This window comes from Manis javanica, chromosome 3, assembly GCF_040802235.1.
Source record: "Manis javanica isolate MJ-LG chromosome 3, MJ_LKY, whole genome shotgun sequence".
Taxonomy (NCBI): Eukaryota; Metazoa; Chordata; class Mammalia; order Pholidota; family Manidae; genus Manis; species Manis javanica.
The window spans coordinates 202,351,661-202,374,186 of NC_133158.1; the positions used below are offsets into that span (position 1 = coordinate 202,351,661).

A 22,526-nucleotide genomic window follows, 5' to 3' on the forward strand; every position below is an offset into this window, starting at 1 on the left:
AGATTGGAGACTGATGAGAATTAGGCTGGGGGTGGATTAATGATTGTGCATTGAGCATTGACTCCCCTGTACAGAATTTTATTGTTGTTAGCAACCATTTAATCAATAAATATGAGAGATGCCCTCTCAAAAAAAAAAAAAAAGAATACACGTGTACCCTAAATAGTTTATTTTAACCTAAAACATCTAACTTTATAATTGTGTGGCTTTTGTTGTAAGACTGACTGTAATTAGCTGCTGGAGAGTATATTAACTTGTACACTAATGCTTGGACATACCACACCAGAATGGCACATCAGTTCTGGCTTCCCAGTTTTGTTAAAGTGTAACAAGAACTGAGACACTTGAAAAGAAATCTCAGTGCAAAGTCACCATCAAATTATACATTTTCCTTTTCATTCCTCCATGTCTATAATTTGATAAAAAAAAAATTTTCAGTAGCACAATAATCAAGTCATTCTAAAGCAGTCAACTTAGTTTCACAGAAACAGCTATTTTTACACTCATATTTAATTGGATTACATGCATTTAAATTACATAATTTCAATAACAAGTAAAGGTATAATAAACAGATTTGGGAGGCAAATCCAACATGCATGAGTTGGTGAAATGAAGCTCAGGTGGAGGCACAGAAGTGTATAAGCATATGAGAATGCGGAGGGAGGTGTGCAAACATGAGAGCACAGGGACTGTATAAGCATATGAGAGTGCACAGGGAGGTGTGTAAGTGTAGAGAGTGCAGAGGGAGGTGTGCAAGCGTATGAGAATGCAGAGGGCGGGGAGAGTTGGTTCATCAGGTGAGTAGGTAAGCAGAGGTGGGTAATGCCTTTGCTATCTATATCTATCTGTATTTTATAGATATACATTGAAATGAAGTTCCTATTAGATGGATATTTTTAAAATGGATATTGAAGACAGACATTGATGGAGTATTTGCTAAATACTCAGTCCGGTGCTAGGTATTGATGCTACAAAAAATGAACAAGGAATGAAGCACAATTAAATTAAGTATAGGTTTAGACTAGATTTGTATTTTGGCTTTGGTAATTAAAAACTGTGTGACCTTGTCCAAATTTCTTCTCCGAGCCTCATTTTTGTCTGAAATAATTCAGTTCTTCTTATATAAGAGCTTGTGGAATGTGAATCATTTGATGTTCTATAAGCTCTTAAATAAGGTTCATGTTGATGTGACACATACTAGAACCTTATTCAAAGCCCAGTTTGAATTGAGGCTTGAGCCAGAAATGAATGGGGCCAGGAATCAGGCCTGATCTAGGGGAGCTAGCACTCAATAAATATTTTTTTATTTTGGAGAAACCCATTTCTTTCTTTCTTTTTTTCTTTTTTTTTTTGTTATCATTTATCTACAATTACATGAAGAACATTACATTTACTAGGCTCTCCCCTACCCCAAGTCCTCCCCACAAACCCCATTACAGTCACTGTCCATCAGCATAGTAAGATATTGTAGAACCACTACTTGTCTTCTCTGTGTTGCACAGCCCTCCCCTTTCCCCCACCTCCTACATTATACATGCTAATCATAATACCCCGTTTCTTCTTCCCCGCCCTTATCCCTCCCTACCTTCCCATTCTCCCCAGTGTCTTTCCCTTTGGTACCTGTTAGTCCATTCTTGGGTTCTGTGATTCCGCTGCTGTTTGGTTCCTTCAGTTTTTCCTTTGTTCTTATACTGCACAGATGAGTGAAATCATTTGGTATTTCTCTTTCTCCGCTTGGCTTATTTCACTGAGCATAATACCCTCTAGCTCCATCCATGTTGTTGCAAATTGTAGGATTTGTTTCTTCTTATGGCTGAATAATATTCCATTGTATATATATACCACATCTTCATTATCCATTCATCTACTGATGGACACTTAGGTTGCTTCCATTTCTTGGCTATTGTAAATAGTGCTGCGATAAACATAGGGGTGCATCTGTCTTTTTCAAACTGGAGTGCTGCATCCTTAGGGTAAATTCCTAGAAGTGGAATTCCTGGGTCAAATGGTAAGTCTATTTTGAGCATTTTGAGGAACCTCCATATTGCTTTCCACAATGGTTGAACTAATGTACATTCCCACGAGCAGTGTAGGAGGGTTCCCCTTTCTCCACAACCTCGCCAACATTTGTTGTTGTTTGTCTTTTGGATGGTGGCCATCCTTACTGGTGTGAGGTGATAGCTCATTGTGGTTTTAATTTGCATTTCTCTGATGATTAGTGATGTGGAGCATCTTTTCATGTGTCTGTTGGCCATCTGAATTTCTTCTTTGGAGAACTGTCTGTTCAGCTCCTCTGCCCATTTTTTAATTGGATTATTTGCTTTTTGTTTGTTGAGGTGCGTGAGCTCTTTATATATTTTGGATGTCAAGCTTTTATCGGATCTGTCATTTACGAGTATATTCTCCCATACTGTAGGGTACCTTTTTGTTTTATTAATGGTGTCCTTTGCTGTACAGAAGCTTTTCAGCTTGATATAGTCCCACTTGTTCATTTTTGCTTTTGTTTTCCTTGCCCGGGGAGATATGTTCATGAAGAAGTTGCTAATGTTTATGTCCAAGAGATTTTTGCCTATGTTTTTTTCTAAGAGTTTAATGGTTTCATGACTTACATTCAGGTCTTTGATACATTTTGAATTTACTTTTGTGTATGGGCTTAGACAGTGATCCAGTTTCATTCTCCTACATGTAGTTGTCCAGTTTTGCCAGCACCATCTGTTGAAGAGACTGTCATTTTGCCATTGTATGTCCATGGCTCATTTATCGAATATTAATTGACCATATATGTTTGGGTTAATGTCTGGAGTATTCAATAAATATTTTTTAAAGTGAGGGTAGAAGGCAGTCCAAAATAAAGTGTTGAAGGGTGAGTGACAAATTCAGGTCTGAATGAGGTGCTGCAGGAGGCGTGGCAGCAGGAGTCTCCTGGTAGTGGTGGTGGTACCTGCTCAGGCTGATGATAGTCTTTGATTCAGACAGAGTATCCCTGAGTGAACAATGATTCAAGTCTACAGCTCCTGTGTTCTAGATTGTCTGGAAAGCGACTTAGTATGGGCTAGGGGAGTTTGGGATTGTGGAAAGTCTTGGGGAAGTAGACAGCAAACACCGAGGATCTGGGGCCATGTGCAGTCCTGTGGGGCTTTAGGACTCACATTGTGGCTTGCTAAGTGTGAGGCTGCTTTGGAGAGCACACCATGTTTAGGGCAGTAGCAGTAATGGTAGACCATAGACACTGATTAGGCTCCTAATAAACTTTGTAGTCTTGGTCAGGATTAGTTTAGAGCTGAACTGCACTGAGCCTGAAGATCTAAGGCTTTTAAGATCTGGCTAGACCAGGTAAGGCTTAAAACCATGTTACTGCTTTTCATGCATGGATTTTCTTTCCCTTTCCTACTTTGAGCTACTAAGCTTGCCTGTTTTTCCACTGCCAGCATTGATCCAAAGGAACTAGTTTTCAGTAATTGTTCATTAAAATGGTATGCAGCATTTGTTTTACACCAGGCAGTGTTCCAACCCCTGGAGATGGAGTATCAAGCAAGGCAGACAAGACCCCATCCTGAGAGACTTCACAGTCTGTTGCTTTGCACACAGCCTGTTCCTCTGCAGGGTGGTAGGCGTTTTCAAGGATTATAGATGTGTACATCTGTAATGCTCCAGGGTGCATCATTCCCAGGAGCTAGGTGATCGAATTAGTAATCACAAGACCATTTGGTGTGAGTTGGAGTCACAGAGAAGGAGGTTTACCTCAAACAGATAAAGGAGGGCCCTAAAGAATTACCATCCCACTACAAAATACACATTTCAGTGACCAGAATATCAATTGAGTGCTGTCTAATGCAGTATCTCTCCACCCTGTGTGGTACCGAGAAAAACCCTGCCAAATAACTGCTCTTAAGATAACATATTTCTGAGCATTTTATAATCTGGTAGTTGTCTTTTTCTGCTCTCAAGCACTTGAGGATATAACAAACTTTACCAGCATAGTGGCTTTGTTGAGGCCAGGATTCTCAGCCAGAGGGCAGGGGTACGGTATTTTGAATTATCATCTGTCTCCATATACTGATTGAATAATATGGACTATTATGTGTTTATGTTAAAAATAATTTCTTCCGACAGATTCTGTAACTGTGTATATATATGATTATGCTTCAAACTTAATTACAGTCACCACCAGACCTGCCCTTGAGTTAACACTGATTGAATGACTGTTTACCATTGTCAGACAAACATTTGGATGTTGCTCAGGTCCTAAGAAGTTCAGTGGAAAACTATCTTAAATGTGAACGAAACATCTAGAGAGCAGTTTTATAAGTGTTTTTAGTAGCCTGTTAAGTATATAATGTTTCAATAATGAGTTCCCTTAGATTTGCCCTGTGCTAGAAAACTTCACAGTGAGCACACTGGCCAGTTACTGCATTACTGATCAGAGCTCAGACTTGAATTTAACACTGACTTTAAGAATGGCCTTGAGTAGACAGTAACCTTTCTGGTTTTAAGCTATTAAATGAGGCTAATAAAGCATGGACATCCCATAAAAATGCTATAAATTGTACAATTTAAAGCTTGTGAAGATATTAAAATGCTTATGAATTTTGAGAATGCCAATAAAAAGACTTGAGGATGGGAGGAAGAGAGGCCCTGAGAGGGAGGGGATGCCGGACTGGGAGGGGCTCTGGGAGCTGGGGTTGCTGGTCAGAAATTGTTGTGCCATCTTTCCCTCCCTATATTCTGTATCAGGAAATATGTTTATGAGCAAAAAATTTTTTTGCTGTGAATTTCCATCTAGACAGTGTTGTGCATTTGAGTTTTTGTAGAGACAGCACTGGGGGTTATTTCTGTACCAGTTTATATCTTCGATTTTTAACAGCCTTTTTCATTGGGTAGACATGTGGTGGCTGGAGGAAAACTGTTATTTTTTCCCATAGAGTGATTGGAAAGCTTACTGCTTTTCTGTTCATGTGTGTTTGTTTTATGAGGTAGAGAATAAGTTTTTTGTGACTAAAAGAGTTTGGTAGGTGATGTGCTGCTTGGAAAACAGGTTAAAACTTAAAAAAATACATGAAAGTGCCTTGACTCAAACCTTCAAGTTTAGTGGTTATGGAACAGCAGTGGGAAATCCTATCACTGAAGTGAATTTATCTGACATTCAATATTGAGAAATTTGTTGACCTAGCATTTTATCGCTTTAGCAGAATAATGATAATTTTAGTTTATTATTATTGAGAGACAAAACAGTGAGTTTCTTTTACATTAATAGTTAATGCAGAATTTTAAATTACTTACAATTGAGTTTTGATGTTAATTATATTTTATTATATTTTAAGTCTGATCTTGGTAATTTTCATTATTTTAATCAAAATACTTGACCACCTAGAATATCCATACTCCAATCATGCCAGTTAGATTATGTTTTATTCTGTATGAGTTAAGAGTACAGAACAGATGAAAGCTTATTATTTAAAATTTAGAGTGCAGGTAGCTGTTGGAGGCCAGCTAGGTTGAGAAAATCTAGAAACTTTATTATAAGAACACCTTTCAAAACTAGATGGACATCAAACTTGAAGTGAGTTTTAAGTTTGGAGAAAAACTAGGTACTCCAGAAACATTAGTAATTAAGTTACTTGTGCTTTATATTATTAATATATATAATCTTTGAAGATGTTCACATGGTCGGTCATTTTACAATTCATGTTTTAAGTTGCTTCATGTGATACAAAAAGTCATTTTCTTGATGAACAAAAAATGGCTAATCTTAATCCTGACCATGACTTAGAATTTTAGCATCTTATAGCAGTGTTGTAGTAATTTGAGGGAGGATGAAAAATGTTAAATAAATCAAAGTCCTTATTACGTGGATTTTTTTCTTGATCTTTGATTTTTGCCTCATGTTACTTAGTTCTGAGCCTGTATGGGAGGAAGCACATTTATATGAGGCTTGTGGCCAGTGTTCAGGACCCCTCTCTCCATATTATTTTTTGACGGTGAGGGTCTAGAGTTGAATTATGTGTGGTCCTGGCATCATTGAGGTAAGTTAAAGGTTTTAAACCCTAGCATTATTGACATAACTACTTTAAAAAATATTACTACTTTTTTGAATTTCAATGTCTTAATCCCTTTGTTAGGTTGGTAAAATAAATGAGCTCTGATTATCTGATTTAAGAGTACTTGTGCCTTTCTTCAGGATCTATTATCTATATATATATAATTTGCAATAACTTAATTTTGTGAAAATATAGTTCTAATACATATATGTTAGTATACATTAACATGCTAAAACATAATTTTAAATTAACTTTATGAGTATTAGTGTAGAAATATGGTAATGTACAATACATTGTTTTTGTTGTTTACTTATTTTGGATTCTATCATATAAGAATAATTTTCCATCTAAAACATTTGTTTCATAATTTATAATTGCCTTCTAATGACCTCTGGTTAATCTTAGTATGGGCTTAAAGCACTCATTTTTTTCCCCCTGGGCTATATTTTACATATCATAGATCTTAGCTGTTGTGTTTGCTAAGTTGTAACAAGGGCACGCACCCATTCATCTACACACAAATCAAGATCTTGAGCATTAATAACTTTAATCCTCTTCCTGATAAATCCCTCACCCCTAACTCCAAGCAACCACTGATGTGATTTTGATTATATCAAATTGGTGTTGCCCATTGTTAAACTTCAGATAAATAAAATCATACAGAATATCTTCTTTTGAGGTTGACTTCTTTGATACAACATAACATTTGTGAGATTCATCTGTGTCGTTGTATGTTCCAGTAGTTCCTCTTTATAGATACTGAATACTCCATTTGTATGGATTTGCTCCTACTTAAGAGTGTTAGTGGATATGTGTTTAAAGTCTTTGGCTGTTACGAAAAATACTTAAAGCACTTTGGTAGGGAATATTGAACACATATTCTATAATTAAGCTCCAGTTTGGGTCATGGAGAGGCTATCAGCAAGGTAGATGAAGTTATTAGTAGTAGTCTGTTTGACCTTGAAAAAACTCCATTGGAATAAACTTGGTAACCCATGGAGGCTTCTGGATAATATAAATCAAGTTAGAAGGAAGATGAGAAAGGAGCAGGCAATAGAAAAGGAGAGAGGGAAGGAAAGGTATGGGCGGGGTAGGTGTAAACAGTTACCTGGTGCACAGTGCTGTGGGAACCTGCACACTACCTATTCATCTAGGGAGCGTCAGCCATAAAAGGAGACAATGAAGACAAATCACTTTGACAATATTTGGCAGTTGATTTGGTGGTTATCCTCCACAGTTGTACATATATCCATGTAGCACCTTTGAAAAGCCAGAGGTGTCAGTAGTCCCTTGTACTTAGAATTGTATCTCACGTCTTTCAATCAACTGATCATCTTGTCCCTTAAGTTGCTTGCTTTTATTTTAGAATTTTTGAGGCCTACTGACTGTGCTTGTTATTTCTGTTCTCTCTTTAGACAGTGGTCTGAGCCTCAGTCTCATCCTGCTCTAACCAGTTCTAATTTAGTTTCTGGGTGGTGAGTGTGGAGTCAGTGGTGTCTGCTAGCTTGCTCTGCAGTTACGGCTCTCTGAGGCTGTGGAAAGGAGGACCCCTGGAGGATCCAGTGCAGACACAGAAGGAAACTCTGATCCTTGGAAGTAAATGCTTGTTAGTTAAGAGACTTAACAGTCATGTTTTCTGCTCTAGAGTGTTTTTGGAGAGGAGGGACTAAAAGACAGGAGATTAAAGTGGACTAATTCTGAGGAATGATAGTAGAAACAGAATAAAATACTCATTTGGGAAGAAGGAGCAGCCTACTTTCTGTGTTCCAGTCACTTCGCTAAATACTGACCTCATGTAGATTTGACAACATCCTGGAAGAGGGTTTTTTTTTTTTCCATTAATTGGAGAATTGCATTTCAGTGGCAAGTGATTTTCTAGAGTCACACAGCTGGTAGGGACCATATCCAGCATTCGAGGCCGGAGTTCTTTGACTCTGGAGCTTGTGGTATGCTTTCCATTCTCCATTCTTTTCCTACTAACTCCATTCTTCCTCTGAGGCCTTTCGGAAACTCAGGGACAAATGAAGGATTAATATCGACAGCTCCTGAGTCTTCGGTGCTTGTAAACTTTAGACTTTGAGATCCAAAGACCACTTTCAAGGGGCAGGAGCACTGGGATGATAGGAACTATACATATCCTTCCTGAAAGCTGATGTATTTATCCACTTTGTTCACTGTTGTAGCCGTAGAACCTGGACTGGTGATTTGTATTTATGTATTGATTGGCATTTATTTATATAGTTATTGCTTGATAAATATCTGTTAAATAAATAATGAGGGAATGCCTATAGGATAGACAGGCGCTATTTGGTGAATAGAGTCTGAGCCAGGCAGGAGATCCTGGCAGGACAGGAGGAAGGGAACCCAGAAACAAGCACTGTGAGTCTTCTGGGCAGGGACCCAGGGGCGGGATTTCAGCCTCTGAGCAAACCGGTTCATGCACAGTAAATTAGGGTCAGGTTACTGATTCCCACTAGGGGAAGGGTCCTAGTTAGAGGCAGGAAGGGATGGGTGGAATGGAAGTGGGATTGGCATAAAGTGGACCAGGTCAAGCTACTTAGCTAGAGCCTGGACATTCTCTCTGAGTAGAAACAGGATTGGATCCAGATTCAGTGCTGTTAGCTGTGGAAACGAAGGGCAGGGACCCAAGCTGTCAGTAAAGAGACCCATGGACCACTGTCTTTACTTATGTCTGCCCTGTGTTAGAAAAAAACAGATCAGATCGTGTGGAAATGTGTAATTAATTGTTCTTTCTGTCTCTGTCAGCATTGTCTTACCAAGTTCCTTTAGATCAAAGGATGTCCGTTAAGTTTTTCTGATATAGATTACAGCTGTCATCCATTTGATTTTATAATACGATAGTTACTCCAAATATTTTAGTAATACTTGCTTTTTTAAAACCATTATTAGTCTTCATTGCCCCTGATTATAATATTTCATGTGAGTTTGCCATAACTTACTTAAGATAGTTGCCATATTGTTAAATGTTTAGTTGTTTTTGTTTTTTCCCTATTGCTGTAGGTAATGGCAAAGTAAAATATGTGGATGTAGCCTATTCCATTTTTTGAACTATTTTTTCAAGGTAGATTCCCAGAAACATACTTCCAGGGTCAAAGAATTTAAACTTTAGTATTTTTTGGTAGCTTGATGAATGTTGCCTGTTTCCTAAGATAGTTGACTAGTTTACAGTTGAAAGCAAAAATGTGCTAGGGGTGGAGGCTACTATACTCTGATCTGAATGTATGTTGTTTAAAATAATATTTATCAATAGTCACAAAATGCTCTCATTATTTTAATTTATATTTACTTGATAACTAGTGAAGAACCAAATATATTTCCCATTTTTTGTATTTCCACTTGTTCTTTATAAGTTGTCCCAGGTTATATCTTTTAGACCATTAGATCAGAAAATAAAGAAACCTTATGCTTATTATGAATGATCTGGCATAGAACATCGTCTTTTGAGGGAGAAAGGAAATCCTGTTTTGAGGGAGAAAGGCATTCTGTTGTCATGGAAATGAATGTTCAGTTCAACCCAGGAAGAAAACCTTGTTTAGAGCTCATGTGCTTCTCTGTCCAGTGCCGGGTACTGTGCTGGGGAGTTGACCAACTTACTTAATTTCTTCAGCAGCTCTGTGACGGAAGTGCTGTCTTCATTATACACTTGAGCCACTGTTGAGTAAGTGTGAGACTTCAGAGAAACCTTCAGTGAAAAATAATGGAAGCAGCAGCCGTTGGAAGGACTGAAAAAATTCTGTTTTTCAGCACTGAACTTAACTGTAAGGTTAGCAGTGACTAGGCTTGTATGCTTTCATAGACACTGGAAATGCCTGAGAGCGGCATTGCCCTCACAGTTTTCCTCCTCTTCCGCCTTTGCTTTTCCATTCCCTTCATCATGCCATTGGAAAGGACAAGAGTTAGAGATGGGTTGTGTGTGCCTCTTAAAACTTTAAACACTTCTAGAAGGGATTTGTCCTGGAAAGTAATACATTATGAACCATTAATATGAATTAATAATTAGATGGCTCTCCTGTCTCTGCTGGCAGTAGCTCTCCTGAAGGACAGAACTTGGGTAGGCCTGTGCTGGGAGGAGGTTAGGTGGGTATGTTTAGAGGATGGAACACTTAGCATCAGGAAAGGCATCTGGATGGAGAGTTAGCTGGGTGCACAGAGCACAGGGCTGGCTCCTGGTGGCTGAGAGTTAGCTGCTCTGAGGTGTGAACTACAAATGACGTGGCAGGATGCCAAGGACAATCACTTCCCATTTCAAAGCTCTGCACTGGCAGGCCAACATCAGAAAGAGGAAGGAGACTTTCTTCCTTCCTTCCTGACCCAGCGCCACCGGAAGTCACAGCAGTCAACGTTACTTCATTTATTTTTGTGGTTTATAGCAATTTTCAATACTGTATCTCTGAGTAAATGTGCAGTGAGAGTCAAGCAGCCAGTTGAAAAATTGTTACTTGTGGAACATGACTTATTTATGACTTGGGAACTAAGTGCAGATTTTAGATGTATTCTAATGAAAGTTTTAGGTTGTATTTCATAAGGAGACTGTTTTAGCCCAATAACATATGGTGTTTTTAAGTTTGGGGATAATTTTTTCTCTTTGCTCATGCTCTTTGAACAGCTGTTGGCCTGTTTGTGGTCAGGTCATTCCTGGCACGCAAGGGCCTTGCACTTTAAATAAACAGGTGCCTCTGATATAAATATAAAATGTCTGGGAAATTAATAAATTCTGTTTTTCAGCACTGAACTTAACTGTAAGGTTAGCAGTGACTAGGCTTGTATGCTTTCATAGACACTGGAAATCTTACGGAGCAGGCAGGCCCCATTGTGGCCTTTTCTAATAAACACACTAATGGCCCAGGATTTAAAAGCCTTACTACATAAATAATTTCCTCCTATGGAGTAAATGCTCAAGCTGAAAATAAACTACGATCCTAATAGCCAAGCAGAAGGAGCGTACTTGTCTAAGCCAAGTGTCCTGTGTGTGATTGGGCTTGTCAAACACCCTGCAGTAGGATGAAAGCATCTTGCTCTAAAACGTGCAGCTGGGGTAAGGCTGTCATACGGGCCTGATGGTTCAGCTCGGGTGTCTTTCACACCTGGTGTTAGCTTGTCTTCACAAATCTGTGGTAGCTTACTTTGTTCATTGCAGAAAACATCTCCCTAGTATAAAGTGTTTAGGCTGATGTGTCTCCATATGTTGGAATCAACATAACTAGATGAAAATTTTTTTTCTACTTAGCAAAATAATAGCATTTGAAGTTAAGTTTACTTAAATCAGCTGTCTGTGTCCTTTTACTTCATGTTTGCCCAAGCATTTACAGAGATTGCTGTTGAGATGAACAAGAATAGTAATGTGTGGAGCCTGCTTAATGTTCTACAAAATACCAGCTTGATGATCAAAGGCCTTTGAGACTAATGGCACTCAAAGCACAGGCCAAACGGAGGCTGTTTCTGATAGTCACTAAGAAAATAGCTCCCCTTACCGTTGGTTTGTTAGCTAGAATTCTAGAGCTCCACAAAGGCATTCCTGTACTTGCTTCTCCCTGGCTTTCTTTTAAATAATTTACAACCATTTCAATGGTATATATTCATTACTGAAAATTTAGAAAAGTCATAAGTAAATAGAAAGCCTCTACACTACCACTAACCAGAGATAATCTCTATTAACAATTGCTGTGTTTCTCTAACATGTCTCTGTGTTTAGGTATATGTGAGTTAACAAATGGGGGCTGTACTGTATATTAAATGTATTAGAATGTGCTTTGTATACTAAATGTATTAGAAAGTTTTTCCAAGTCATTAAGTATCTGTCTACTATAGCTTTTTTAATACTGATAAAATACTCAATTTTATTGATAATACACAACTTATCTGCTTGACCTTTTGTTATTGGACATTCAAGTTCTTTTCAATTTTTGATACTGTAAAGAGCACTGTCATTAATACTCTTACAACTAAGTATATCCACACTGACAGTTTATCCCATGTATTACTGTCATGAGGAACTGGGGCCCCCTGAAAGTCCAGCTGTTGTGCATTCAGTTTATTTGGAAAGTGATCCAAGAGGGCACAGTGACCGGGTATGGGCTTGGAGTTGGAAAGGGAGAAGATGGTTCAGAATGTGGCATGTGTCTGGCCACAGTTACGTGTGACATGTTTATTCTCCACAGGACCTTTTGAAGAGCCTTGTGAAGTGTGTCTCAGAACTTTCTGCTTGGGGGATAAAAAGGGGAGGCATGTATTCACCATTTTCCTTTGGACGTTTCCCCTGTGGTCAGGTCAGGGGTGACCCCAAGCATTCTTTCCCCAGGGCTTCCAGATTGTTCAGGTGTGAGTCCCCAGGTGGGACGCTGGAGAGAGGCATGGTAGGGCTGGGGTGAGGAACTGTTAAGTTACATCTTCACAAAGGTGATCCAAGCCCACGTGGACCTGGTTGCTGTAGTGGTGGCTTGAGCAAGAGGTGAGGCTGAGAGGATTTGCAGTAGGACATAAGTATTCCATACAGATATATTCTAGAAATAAGAGTTCGTATTTCTGGGTCAAAGCACATCCATAATTGTATTTTTAAAATACAAATACCCACGAGAGTAACAAATTAATTTACATTCAGGCTGATTCATTACTACACACCTAGATATTCTTCTAATACCTGAGGATATAATGGGGGGTAAAATAGATGTGACCCTGCTGTCATAGAGCTGTATTCTTCTGCAGGGAGAGACAGTAAACATGAGCACATGCGTAGATCTGTTCTGATCGTGGCAGGTGTTACACAGGCAGCAAAACGGAGCAGTGCTGTGAGTATGACCTGGAAGGGGCCAAGACCAAGGTGAGAACACGGGTCTGAGCAGAGCAGCCCTGTAGGCTTGATGGAATAGAACTAAAGGAGTGGCATGTTTGGGAGAATGCTGGGGGAAGGAGGGGCAGGATCTGGCCCAAGGCAAGCTGCCTACTTCACATTTTTCCTTAGGGCTCACCATACCCTGGAGAGATGCCTTAGCTTTGGAAGGTGGCCCTCCCTCAGTGTATGCATTGTGTGTGAATTAATCTCTTCTAGACTCTTAGATTACATCATTAACATTCAGAGTATATGGCAAATATAATTGCTTTTTCTTTGATGTTTTGGAAAACTTCACTATTTTAGAGTGCCTTAGGGTTATTTTCATCAATTTCAGGGTTAATACTAGTGAAGCATATGGGAAATGAAACATGGAAATTTTCCATTAGATTGTAATGCTGTGTGGCTTGGGGTTTGCTGTATCAGTATAATCCCTCTTCATGTAAGAAGCACAGCATAGAGAGCTCAGAAAAATTTGTTTTTAAGTTACTGTTTTATTCTTCAAACCCCCTAATGATTGTATGTCCAAGATATTTTTGTGATCTAAATAGCAAATTAACCACTTTACATTGCCAGGTGTTTCCCAAACTTGTTGCTAGTAGTATAATACAGTTTATCTACTTTGTGGAAAATAATCCATGGGATTACGAGAGCCCCAGATTAAAGCACATTCTTTCTTCTTAGTGATATATAAAAACTATAAGAATCAGAATGACATCAGATATTGAAAGATTAAAATATTAAATCTGATCTCCCAAATCAGGATTTTCTAAAGTTCAGTAATTTGTGTGCCACTTTCAGGATTTTGTCAGTACTGCTATCACTTAAATATTTAATGTTTTTCTCTATATTTAGACTCAAATTTTGTTCAAATAAATTTACTTAAAGAGGAAATTATGTTATTGAAATAAGTAGATGGTAACTTTAAAAACATGTTCCCAGCTACTAACATGAGAATGTTCATCTGTGCCATCTAAAATCATTATACCTGCTTTGGCTAAAACTGCTCTGTAGCAGACTCAATCTGCCCAGTACCAGGCATGTGACCTTGGGCAAGTTACTTAAGCCTCTGTGCTCACTTGTATATATTGGAGATAATGAGATAGTATTGCCTGCCAATTGCTTAGTACAGTGTCTGACATAGTGATTATTCAGTAGATGGAAGCAACTACAAGACAGTGGACTGACTTTCATCTTTATTACTTTTGCTAAAAAGAGCAGAAATCAGACAAGCCCTTCCATTTCACACCTACCGATGGGGCTCAAGGTAGTGAAAGGGACAACAGACCAAAGAATTGGCCAGTTGGATTATATACAAAGCTTTCTGCTGACCAGCTCTACAACTTGGTCAAGTCCTTTCGATTTGGTTTCTTCATCAGACAATTTAGGAGATTTGATTTGATTTGACCAGCTCACGGGCTGCCCGCATATTATGTGGTTTTGATTGTGGGATAAGGTTCATCTGAAATTTAGAGCATTTTTATTTCAGCTGGCTGTATAATACAATAAACTAATCTAGAACGTTGATGTGGCCCCAGCTACTCTCTTGTTTTTATCATGAGTAACTGAGGTTATCAGGAGTCATGTTAGTAGCTGGGCCGATTACTGTTTTTGAAGCTGAATGTTACTAATTAAATAATCAAGACCTGTTGAAGTTTTATCCTAGTAAAATTACATCATAAAAATGATGCATTCTTGAAGGATTTGCTGACAAAGGAAAATAAGAATAAACTTGTTTTATACATTTGACTGACATTTAAGTTATATTTAATATATGTTTCCAAGCATGGATCCACTTGGCTCATCGTTGCCATCAATAAAAAAAATAGTATGTGAATTTCTAGCCACATAACCTACAGTTGAAATGACTTTTATATCCCTGACCTACATGACTTGTTATATCTTTTCCAGATCTGAGATTCTCCTAATTTTATTATAATTTCAGTCTCCTGAAAAGGTAGATCTGGACATGTTAGTGATGAAGTTGAAATCAAGAAAAGAAAATTTTTGAAAGCCTACTAATAGCTGCTTTTTTAGATGGATGTGTGTATAATATAAGTGTGCATGTGTATATGCATGTTGACATACTATGAACCAATCACTGATTTTTACTTCAAGAATGTATCTTAGAAATTGTGCCATTCCTATTGTTTGCTCATTCTTTTGAGTGACTGCAGTGTTCACTGAATGGATCATTGTTAAGTGTGAGCCAGGTTAGTATGGAGGACAGTCAGGCTTTTTTCTTTTACTCGTAATAATACTGTAATGAGTGTCTTGACATGTGAGGTTTTGTGCATATGTCGGTGTATCTATAGGTTAAATTGCTGGGCCAGAGGATATTTGCATTTGTACTTTGAAATAGACAAATTTTTCTTCATGAACATTGAACCATTACAGTATACTCCTACCAGCAATGCAGGAGGGAACATCTGCTTCTGCTCAGCTATATTTCCTCCCAAGGATCCCTGTCTTTCTGTGTTACCAAGCAATTTGAATACTCCTGTATACAACACTGTGTTGTCTCTGAGAAAATGCTGATTTGATGACTGATGATTACGACTTGTGCAAATTTCACAGAGATTGAATCTTACGCTGAAGACCACTTCCTAATTATATGCATTTGCTGAATTAAATGGCTACAGTATTAGGCATCTTGGAATATACTGTATGTTGCTTCAGAGTACAATTATACCAGTGTAGAAAAACCCCCAATTTGCAAATTATCAACAATTAAAGCCTTCCGTGGAGATTCATTCTCATAACATTATGAAACACACTGTGCACATTATAAAAAAGGTTTGACTATAAAGAGCATTATTTGCACTTATTTTTCTTAAATTCAGAAGGAAAGGCATTATTACTAGTCACTGTTGCCATGTTTTCAGAGAAAACTAATATTATTTGGTGGAGTTGGACTAAAACACAAAAAGTTATCCTCTTAGTCTTTAATTCATGACCACTTCATTGCTTACATGTGGGCACACACACTTGCAGCTTTTAGATCTATGGTTCCTTTAAGAAAATAGAGTAGTTTGTGTTACAAAAGGATACAAACATACTTATTCTCTTCCACATTTAGAATTTATTACAGATTTAGGAAATTGCAAAAAATATTCAAAACTACGTCTTTTCTCTCTTTCTCTCTGGTGCAGCCTGGCATAAATGTAAGTCAGTTCCTGCGGTAACTTGGTGTTTTTTTTTTTTTAATGCTAATGTGATCTTTTTAAAAATTGACCATTGTTCTGATAATTGAGGTTTTTTTCTATTGGCTCTTAAAAAAGAACAAATGTTTGAGAACTTTTTAATGAAATTTCCCCCTTAATTTGACTTTCAAATGTGGTCCTTAACATAGCATCATACTAATTTACTTATAAAGAAACATCTTTCCATTATTAACCTATTTGAAAAGCAGTTGTAGTGCTGCATGTAGTATATATAGTGAAGATCCTGATTAATCCCAAAGAATCACCTATAATTAAAATACAAAAATCTTTTGGAGTTACTCAAATAAAAATACGAATTGAAAAGTTATTAGGCAATTACCTTTTATGTTTTCCTCTTTAGCACATATATTACATTTTAGAGAAACTATCTTATAGATCCAGACGATTGACTTAAATTGTTCTACCCCTCAAGGAAAACAGTTTGTTGTCATTCAGATAGTGGAAGAACAAAATGAGACTGTGGTTATAATACTTGGAGCTCATGAATGACTAAAGGAACAAAACCATTTTCACTGAACCATAGCACCCCCTAGCATCCTAATAATTTATGTTTTTAAAATTCAAAGGAATGTTTTGTTAATGCTTATAAAAAGAACCATTAATCTAATATCATATGATGTCTCTCATATTCTTGTGACCAAGAAGAGACTTTTGAAAGATTTCTTAGAAATTATGGAGAGTGAGAGGCATCACCCTCTTTTTGCAAATAATTGTCATGTTACTTTTCTGTGAAATACTTGCTCTGGATGCCAGGTCCCCTGTGCCCAGGTGGCAGTGGTGACAGTGAGTCCTTCCCTGCCAGCTGCCTGACTGTGCTTGCCTTTGTGTTGCAGGTGCTCCTCCCAGCAGCTGGTCTGTTACAGTTACAGGATGTGAAGAAGACTTGTTGTGAATTTTTGGAGTCTCAGCTTCACCCTGTCAACTGCTTAGGAATCCGGGCCTTTGCTGACATGCATGCGTGCACCGATCTCGTGAACAAGGCCAACACCTATGCAGGCAGGTGGAGTAGACCTCAGCTGAGTTTGAGATGGGGGATCTGGAACTCTGATGTGATTGTATAGTGATTTCTGGAAAGTTGGATCTGGACTTTCTAAAAATACAGTTAAAATCTTATGGTAGCACTGTGTAATTGAATGGTGTTCATAAAGTCCTGAACTTAAAGAATATATGCAAATTGGTACTAGGCCTAAATAATATAATACCTAGTTTTGTGCAAGTACTGAATCTGTATGTATTTTTCTTTCAATAGTCAAATTAATAGGCATATTAGAAAGAATTTGCATTTGAAATTAAATCATTTTATCTCTGCGGCTTATCATACCCTTTTCTTGTAGCCATGAAAACAGTCTTGTGGCTTAAGAATCTTTAAGCAATGAAATTCAGTTGCCTTTAGGTAGAGTAGAAAGCAGATCCCAGATACAGGCAGCTCTCTCCTTAGACACTGGTTTCTAGGACCTCTTGCTATTACCTTCTCCTATGGCCTGGGGACGGTGTGTTGCTATAGTCAAGGAGGCCATCAGTTTGGTTGCTGTGTAGGACCCTCCTCCATCTCTCCAGTTGGGGAAGAGAGACCCTTGTTACAGCTTTGGATATAGCTAAAGTATACAAAGTAACCTATAGTTTGCTCTGAGTTTATAAAAAGTATGTATTAAAATAGATTATTAGGAAGTTTCTAATACTTTTTAGCCATCTTTCTGTTAAGGTAAACCTGGTGGGAGTTAGAATCTACTGTTTCTACCCTGATTCTGTGAGGCCCCATGGGAACACTTAACTACAGACCTTCCATGACCCACTGCCCTTAATAAGCTCTGCAACCCCGACTTCCTCCAGCCTACAAATGCAGAGCCCCTCACCTCACACTGCTCCAGTATGCTTACACTGGTGAGTAAAGTAATTTTGGCTGACAGACCTGGATAAGGGGTGTGCATGCACACATGTGCACAGACATTAGAGAGGAGTGGTATTACCTGAGTCCCTATTGCATCTATCAAAGAAATGGTGCAAGGTGGTAATTGGAGAAAACCCCACAGTACTGCAGTAAAACATAGTAGGTCCAATAAATTTGAGCTTATAGAAGTAGGTGGGTTGGTCTGATTGGCCTGTCTACCTTTTATAAAGTTGTTTCAGTGAGAAAATGTGATTTGAGTTCCAGAAAACTTACTACAGGTAAACTTTTAGAACACAACCCTTCTGTAAGTTGGGGAATACCTGTAATTGTAATGATGTTCATATAATCCTTTTGAGTGGGATGAGGCATTTTAAGAAAAATCAAAGACAAATTTGAATTCATTGATGTGTTCCAGTGCAGCCAATTCTATTCTTCAGCTAAATAGAAAATACTGCTTTTAAATTCATAAGATCTTCTAACTGCTAGATATAATGCGCCTGTTCTAAGTGATTTATATTATGAAAACCAAGGAGGCGTGTCTATTTTTCGGTAGTTTTCTGCATGCAGCAATCACTATTTAACATATCCTTTCTTGGGCTCCTAGTTGTCTCCTAGAACTTGATAAACATTACTGACGCCTGAGAGAAAGGGAGAGGGGCTGGGGGGGAGAATGAGTGCAGCAGGGTTAATGCAAAAGACGTCCGCACATAGCTGACATGATGAAAACTCTTTAGTTTTACTCATATCAGAACCAACTCATTCGCTTTGTTTTTAGGAGATAGATTTTATTCTTTCTTTCTCTTATTTAAAGTCTTAAGTTTATTGTAGTATACAACAAAATATGAACAATTTTCCACCAGAATTAGAATACCTCTGTATCTTAGTTTGTAGAGTTCTTCTTCATAATTATGCCAAGAATTTTTCTTAGAAAAATTGTCACTTTCAGCAAAATTATAAAGAAAAATTGGTTATTTTTAATGCACTATATCTTAAATCAAAGTCTGAGTTTAAAGGATGTACTACTTTTATACCTTGCTTCTGAATCTTTTTGCTCAAGTTGCCTAAGTTTATAAGTAACCGTTTTCAACACCTTGTATTATAAAAAATTGCAATACATACAAAAGTAGAATAGTATTCATCATCCAACTTTAAGAGTTGTCAACTCATGGATTATCTTTTTTCAAATGTACCCCTCTTTACTTCCCCTGCTCTGTTGTTTTTTCTATATGTAAACTTTCTAATAAAGCCTCGTGTGCATATAGAAAAGTACATAAACCAAGCCTACAGTTTGATGAATTTTTGCATCATCTTGTATTATTTTGAAGCAATTCCATAACATTGTTTCATCCATATCTTTCTTTCTTATAATTAAAAAATAATACAATTGCAGTGACCACCTTCCTATACTGAAGCTATTTCCATAACTGGTGTATTGATGACTAGTTGTAAAAACTTTCTAAAATAAATACTCCAGTATAAATACTAAAAAGCAGTCATTTTTCATAGTAAAAATATGTGATTATTGTTTATATCTTAAATAAATAGAGGATGGGACATAAGGAGTCCATTGTAGGAAGATATCTATAGTTCTCTTCTGCTGTAAACAAATAATTGTTTTTTAGTCTCTCCCTCCTTTCTTTTTATAATTCAAGGACTCTGTGTGTCCTGAAAGTCTACTGAGTTACTTTCAAGTTCAAATCGTACAGCCTTTGAAAAGATCTGGGAGAGTAAAGGGGGACAGTGGCTTTAGAGAAAGTTCCTATCTTTCTTTTTTCATATCATAGGCAGTGGGCTAAGTAGGGCCTGTGACAGACTTCTCGGCATGAAAGGAGGAAAAGGAAGAGAAAAAGAGCACTAGGAGAGTTAATACACACATACACATGTGGAGAGAAGAAGTGGGGGACAGGGGTGCTGAGGGGAGGGAGGTTGGGGAGGAGAGAACTTACACAACCTCAGGTCCTCTGAGCCCAGGTGTGCCTGCCCTTGAGAGACAAGTACTCCTTATCCTCTGAAAACTCACCAGATATTCTGGACATAGGTGCTGCTTCATTCCTTTCTCTTGCAAATTGGAAGTGAGCTCTGTAGTATTTGGTATAGTTAAATTGTACAGGTGTAATGAAAGAAGTGTTCCATGGAAATCTCTTCTATGAGCTTGTGCTTATTTTTCATAATACCAGTATCTTTAGAGAAAGTGAAAACATGAGTAACCAAACAGGGAGGGTAGAAATTCTGAACAGGCAGTGCATGGGATCCATGCCGCTCAACCTGATGCTCTCTGGCGGTTTGGCAGCATGATGCTAATGTCATAGCCTGTCACACCAACCCGCGCTGCTTCCCCAGGGCATGGAGCAGACAGCTCCAAACCACATATAGCACAGGCAATCAGAGCAGCCGGGTTAGTAACTTGTGCAGGGGTGTCATATTCTGGTGTTCTGGACTGTAGTCAGCCTTTGTTATGCTCTTGAATGATTATTTTCTTAGCTAAAAAGCTGTATGAAGTTATTTTTGCTACATACCCCAAAGTGAAAATCTTCACACCTAAGTCCAAATGTACACACTTGTTTAGAGAATGCTGGTTTGTGGACTCTTAGACCTCTCATTTTGTGAGTGGTTCCTATATTTTAACTGTTTCCCAAATCAGTAAGGCCTTTGTTTTTAGCATTTTCACCAGGCTAAATAGAGGACATAAAAACTGAACTTAACAGTTTAGATGCATTTATTAGTACTTCCCTCAAAAGGTTTTTTAGAAGTTAGATTTTAATTTTATCCTGAAAATGAATTCTATTTAACCTTCCTTGTTGATGCATAAGTTGTCAATGTTGATTGTAAGAATTTCAAAATATTTAAGGGAAACAATAGTTTCAGATTCTTAGTCATTCCTACATTTCGCCATTCCCCACACTAAAAATTGCGAAGCTCTGTAATGCTTAGTAATGGGACTACCCGTAAAGGAGCCCTCTTCTTTAGTCACTGAGAGGCTTTCAGTTTATTTCTCATTCTCTCAACTCTGTTTTCTGTTCATACATTCTACCCTGTCCGAGCACCCCACACTGCCCTACTTCTAGCCTTTTCACAGCGCTTGTACAATGATCACAATTTTTGGATGCCCAGCTGTTTCATGTGTCTCGTCTCTCCTTTTTGTCTTTAATGAAACTACCTTTTTTCTAGACCCACATGGTAAGGGCAAACTTCTTTAAGAGGACACTTCTCCTGATTCACTGGGAAGGGAGATATAGAAGTATGATTTCCAAACTACTGTTCTGTCACTGTCACTATCCTTAGTTCTGTCCTGGCTGCCTTATTCATCTCCAGCATTCTCTCTACAGACCATTCTCCCTTTGGGCCTTCAAGCATACTTCTCTCTTTGCCCTCTATAGTTTGTTTCTCTTGCTGTTAGCAACCTCAAGGTCTTTGCTGTTGGCTTCTTTGAGACTCCCTCTTAGCAGTTACTTGTGATTACTGTCTTTCCTCCATAAACTCACTGCCACTGTAAAACAAAATTCCAGGGCATGTTGAACCATGTTAGTAATTTGGAACTCCAAGGTTTCAGTCTCTGACCTGACTATATTCCTCCCTTCTCATGCTCTTGGGTTTTGTTATAAATCTGTACTCTCTGATCCCAGCTCTCCTAGCTGTCTCTTGAGTGCTCAGCTTAGAACCAGGTCTGTCATTTCAAAACTGCCTCTTGTATGTGTCTGGCATTGCACAGAAAGCCGTGGGTGATGACAGGCTCAATTCGATTTAATCCCTCCTTAAAGTAGTTTATAGGCCAGTAATAGTCAACTCACAGCTGAATTTAGTATATCCATATTATACCTTATTCTCTGTAAAAGCAGTTTCCATAACATTTTCCTCTGTAATCACTTCACTTGAGTCATTTGCCTACCTTTCTAAAATTTAGGCTAGGAATCACTGCTTGGGGTAAACATCTGACAAAATAAGCTCATGATTTTGAAAGCTGCCCTCTTATGAGATACTTGTATTGAGAGGGTGGTTTTAATAATAGTATTACTAGCCTTGACTATGTGATACACATGCTAAAGAATAGCTGTTGATTATTCAAGGGTCTGTTGCAAAATTAATTTACTGATACAGAAGGCTCTTCATTTGGAGAACTGTGAAAGCATTTGATGTACAAGCACTTCCTGATTGAATTCATGCTGGCTTTAATGACACTTCTTAAAAGAATCATTTTTATATTTGTCTACTCGTTACGATCCTCATTTATTTCCTGGCAAGCTACATGGAGTCTCTGCTCTGCTTTGTTGACAGTTCTAGCTGAGATGAGTTAGGTGTTTTTAGGTTTCACCAAAACTGTGTTAATGGAATTGCTGGTGAGAGGTATGTGAAATTTTTTTCCCCTAGAGACGAATAGTATTCAGAATGAAAGTATCACAGTGTTTGTACTTGTAGGGAACCTTAGCAGCTGTCTAACACTTTCATTTTATTAGAAAAATGAAGAAAGGTATTTTCATTCTCCTGAAAACACTGTCTCTCAGGGATGAACTGTTGTGAGTTTAAAATACTGT

General features: G+C 38.0%; 1 protein-coding gene across 7 annotated transcripts in view; it reads left to right on the plus strand.

Annotated features, from left to right (window-relative positions):
* Positions 1-22,526, plus strand: part of KLHL2 (kelch like family member 2) — a 98,953-nt gene that overhangs the window by 41,761 nt on the left and 34,666 nt on the right. For all 7 annotated transcript variants that reach the window (XM_073232626.1, XM_037024533.2, XM_073232625.1 and 4 more), the window contains one exon: positions 16,943-17,105. In XM_073232626.1, the coding sequence (XP_073088727.1) occupies positions 16,943-17,105 (163 nt within the window). The remainder of the gene's footprint in view (positions 1-16,942; positions 17,106-22,526) is intronic.